Here is a 3,762-nt window from a genome sequence, read left to right as displayed (position 1 = left end):
GAGGTTATCCACTAGATTAATAAATAAGAGTACTTTAAATAAAATAAAATAATTGAAAAGCAAGAAATTCGTAGGGTATTACAAGGAGCTCTCAGACGATGCTAATTTGAAAGAGCATTATGGTCAAATAGATCAGTATGATTTTTTTCGAAGGACATGACTCCAAGATATTCATGTTCATTTACCCTCCAGAAACTTAAAATGATTAAATTTTTATAGATATAATTTCTGGAAGGATGAAAATGAAAATTGAAAAATGAAATATGGATGTGTGGCCTAGCCACTGCCGACAAGTACTGCCAAACTTCTTGTTTTCACAATGTGATTCATGAGGTGGGAGATTCTAACGCATAAGCTATTAATTATAGCTATAAATATGTAAGCACAGAACCTCTTTCTCTCATACTTGCCTTGAAGCACACTAAAGGTGTCACATTTTGACGCTAGCTAGCAAGGTCCCTTAGAATATTTGGTAGAGAGAAAATGTATGCTCAAGTTTCTGCAGTAGCTGCCGCAACCAAAACTGATATGCCAGAAATTAATCGTCGATCAGCCAATTTTCATCCCAGCATTTGGGGTGACCGTTTCCTCACATATGCTTCCGAGTTCTTGGTAAGCTGCCCCTCCGAGTGTGTGCATGTACACAGCCTGCATGTTTTCATACCTGTGCAAATGTACAGTAGCGCATATTTTCATTGTTTCAATTACGCAACCTCAAAACCAACTCAATTAAGCCTTAACATCACTTAAAATTGGGCGCAAAAGATCCATTCATAACAAAACGTCTAATTTTTCTTTGAGCATATCATCTTCAACTGATGATACAAATGCATATGTTATTCATTGATTTAATTGTTCGTGTAGGAAATTGAGGACAATTGGAAGCTACAAGTTCAGGAAATGAAGGAAGAGGTAAGGAGAAGGCTAACGTCTCCAGTTGAGGAGCCCTCACAAAAACTAAAATTGATTGATTTACTCCAGCGCTTGGGTGTGTCTTACCATTATGAAAATGAGATTGAAAAAACTTTGCAACAATTACATAGGACACTTTATGATCGTGATGACCAAGAAAATGCAGATGACCTTTATAATGTTGCACTCCAATTTCGATTATTTAGACAACAAGGTTACTACATTTCATGTGGTAAGGGTTTTTTTTTTTTTTTTTTTTTTCCTGATGAAAGTGATTGCTTGCCTTGTTTTGTTTGTACAATTTTCCCATTTATAAGGAGACTCAATCTTCACATTTAACGTTGAACATACCCTTAAATGAGATCAAGCATATCAACCACATAAATTTTATATCATTCCACTCATTTTATGCGATGGATCATATGGCAGACAAGTTCTCCAAGTTCATGGATACCAATAGAAATTTCAAGGAATCACTTACTAGTGATGTGCGTGGAATGTTAAGCTTGTATGAAGCCACACATCTTAGGGTCCACGGTGAAGATTTACTAGATGAAGCTCTTTTGTTCACTGCCCCACAACTTGAGTCTGTAGCATCCCGCTTGAGCCCTCCCCTTGCAGCAGAAGTAAGACATGCCTTAAAGCAGCCTATCCGCAAAGGACTACCAAGATTAGAGGCAAGACAATATTTTTCTATCTACCAAGAAGACCATTCACATGATAAATTTCTTCTAACCTTTGCAAAGTTAGATTTCAACTTATTACAGAAACAACACCAAAAAGAACTTGCTGACATTGCAAGGTTAGTGATTAAGATATGATAGAGTAGCAAGTTAATAGTTATAATTAAGTTTGAACATCACTGTATGTTTACAACATGCATGATTCTATTAAATTGTATTTGTATTAGGTGGTGGAAGGACTTGAACTTTTCGAAGAAGCTACCCTTTATTAGAGATAGAGTGATTGAGTGCTACTTTTGGATATTGGGAGTGTACTTTGAGCCAGAATATTGCTTTGCTAGGAGAATATTGACCAAAGTGATAGCCATGACCTCAACTATCGACGACATCTATGATGTTTATGGCACAATTGAAGAGGTTGAGCTCTTTACTGAAGCAGTCGAGAGGTTGAAATTAATTCACACTCCTTCTCATTTTAGCTATCTAAGTTGTATTCATAATTTATTGTAATTGCTTTATTTTTCTTATGGTTTACATTATTTTGTTAAATTGATTGACATAGATAGTCTACCAACATAACAGGTGGGACATTAATGCCATTGGTCAACTTCCAGAGTACATGAAAGTGTGTTACCAGGCACTCCTAGACGTTTATTATGAAATGGAAGAAAAAATAGGTGAAGCAAAATCATACCGCGTCAAATATGCAATTGAAGCAGTAAGCAACATACATATAAATTTAGAATATTATGATACATTAGACGAAACCCTCACAACAATGAAAGAAAAAAAAAATGCCACTAAGGAAATAGAAACAAAAAAAAAAAAAAAAAAAAAAAATGTTGATGACTATGTAGAAAATTTAGTTAGCCTAATTGCAAACTGCTTGTTGTCTCAGATGAAGAATCAAGTTAGAGCTTACTTTCATGAAGCCAAATGGTTCCACCAAAAACATATACCAACAATGGATGAATATATGCGCATTGCACTTGTTACCTCTGCATATTCAATGTTAGCAACAACATCGTTGGTTGGAATGGGAGACATTGTTACAAAAGATTCATTCGAGTGGTTTTTCAGCGATCCTAAAATGGTCAGAGCTTCTGCAGTGGTTTGCAGACTCATGGATGACATAGTCTCACATAAGGTGTAATATGTTATTTGTGTATGATGATAGCTATAATTGAAAGCCTAATTCAATTATTTCAATGTTTTTCATTCTAACGTAATGATTCAATACTTTTGTAGTTTGAGCAAAAGAGAGGGCACGTTGTGTCGGCTGTTGAATGTTACATGGCAGAACATGGTGGTACAGAAGAAGAAGCAATCAATGAGTTTTGCAAACAAGTTACAGATGCATGGAAGGACATCAACAAAGAGTGCCTCTACCCAACTACTGTTCCCATGCCAATTCTAATGCGAATTCTCAATCTTGCACGTGTGATTGATGTCGTATACAAGGATGAAGATGGCTACACACATGCTGGAATTGTGCTCAAAGATTTCATAACTTCGATGCTTATTGATCCTGTGCCATTTTAAGCATGGACCCATGCAATATTGCAATAGCAACCATTTGATGATAAGGTTGTAGGAAAATAATTATAAGTCTAGAAGTAAGAAGATAAACCCTTCATTCCTCTGGGTTATTATCTTTAATGTATGTTCATTATATTTCAAGATGAAGTGTTGGTAGGATCAACTCTTGAGTTATCTCTAGAATTCTCTTATTTATCCATAAATGAGTCATGCTAAAAATTCAACAAAAATTCACAACAATTTCAAATTAGCATTGAAAAAAAAATAAAATTATATGTTTAAATTGTACTATCAATTTAGAATTTACATTATAGTCTAAATAAAAGTGTGCAACATTATATATACACATTGCAAAATATGTACAATATTATACATATTTACATAAAAGTGAATAATATTGTACATATTTATTTGATGATAATATAAATCTTATATTGATAATAAAATATAAACTAAAAATTTTCCTTTAAATAAACTGAAATTATTATGAATTTTTATTGCGTAGACTCGGCATGATCAGTCCAAACCAAGAAAACGACACGTCACATGCCGAAGAAAATCAAGAGTTCTGATGGACTAAGCTGTGGTCTAAAACTTTCTCAAAAAAAAAAAAAAAAAAGCTGTGGTC

General features: G+C 34.2%; 1 protein-coding gene across 1 annotated transcript; it reads left to right on the top strand.

The window, feature by feature from the left end:
* The first annotated feature begins 408 nt into the window (after positions 1-408).
* LOC112020915 ((-)-germacrene D synthase) lies at positions 409-3,297 on the top strand. Its single transcript, XM_024053487.2, has 7 exons — positions 409-612; positions 865-1,144; positions 1,342-1,714; positions 1,823-2,041; positions 2,178-2,313; positions 2,494-2,742; positions 2,844-3,297. The coding sequence occupies exons 1-7, from the start codon at positions 484-486 to the stop codon at positions 3,135-3,137; spliced, it is 1,680 nt and encodes a 559-aa protein (XP_023909255.1). The 5' UTR covers positions 409-483; the 3' UTR covers positions 3,138-3,297.
* The last annotated feature ends 465 nt before the right edge of the window (positions 3,298-3,762 follow it).

This window comes from Quercus suber, unplaced genomic scaffold, assembly GCF_002906115.3.
Source record: "Quercus suber isolate HL8 unplaced genomic scaffold, Cork oak 2.0 scaffold_998, whole genome shotgun sequence".
Taxonomy (NCBI): Eukaryota; Viridiplantae; Streptophyta; class Magnoliopsida; order Fagales; family Fagaceae; genus Quercus; species Quercus suber.
Note: the sequence above shows the minus strand (reverse complement) of the source record. Positions and strands in the feature narration are given on the sequence as shown.

Excerpts from the sequence above, each read along its gene's own strand:
- LOC112020915 (XM_024053487.2), top strand. The coding sequence starts at position 484 with ATGTATGCTCAAGTTTCTGCAGTAGCTGCCGCAACCAAAACTGATATG. Across the intron at positions 1,145-1,341 it reads AGGTTACTACATTTCATGTG|ACAAGTTCTCCAAGTTCATG; the intron begins GTAAGGGTTTTT and ends ATCATATGGCAG. Across the intron at positions 1,715-1,822 it reads GAACTTGCTGACATTGCAAG|GTGGTGGAAGGACTTGAACT; the intron begins GTTAGTGATTAA and ends TATTTGTATTAG.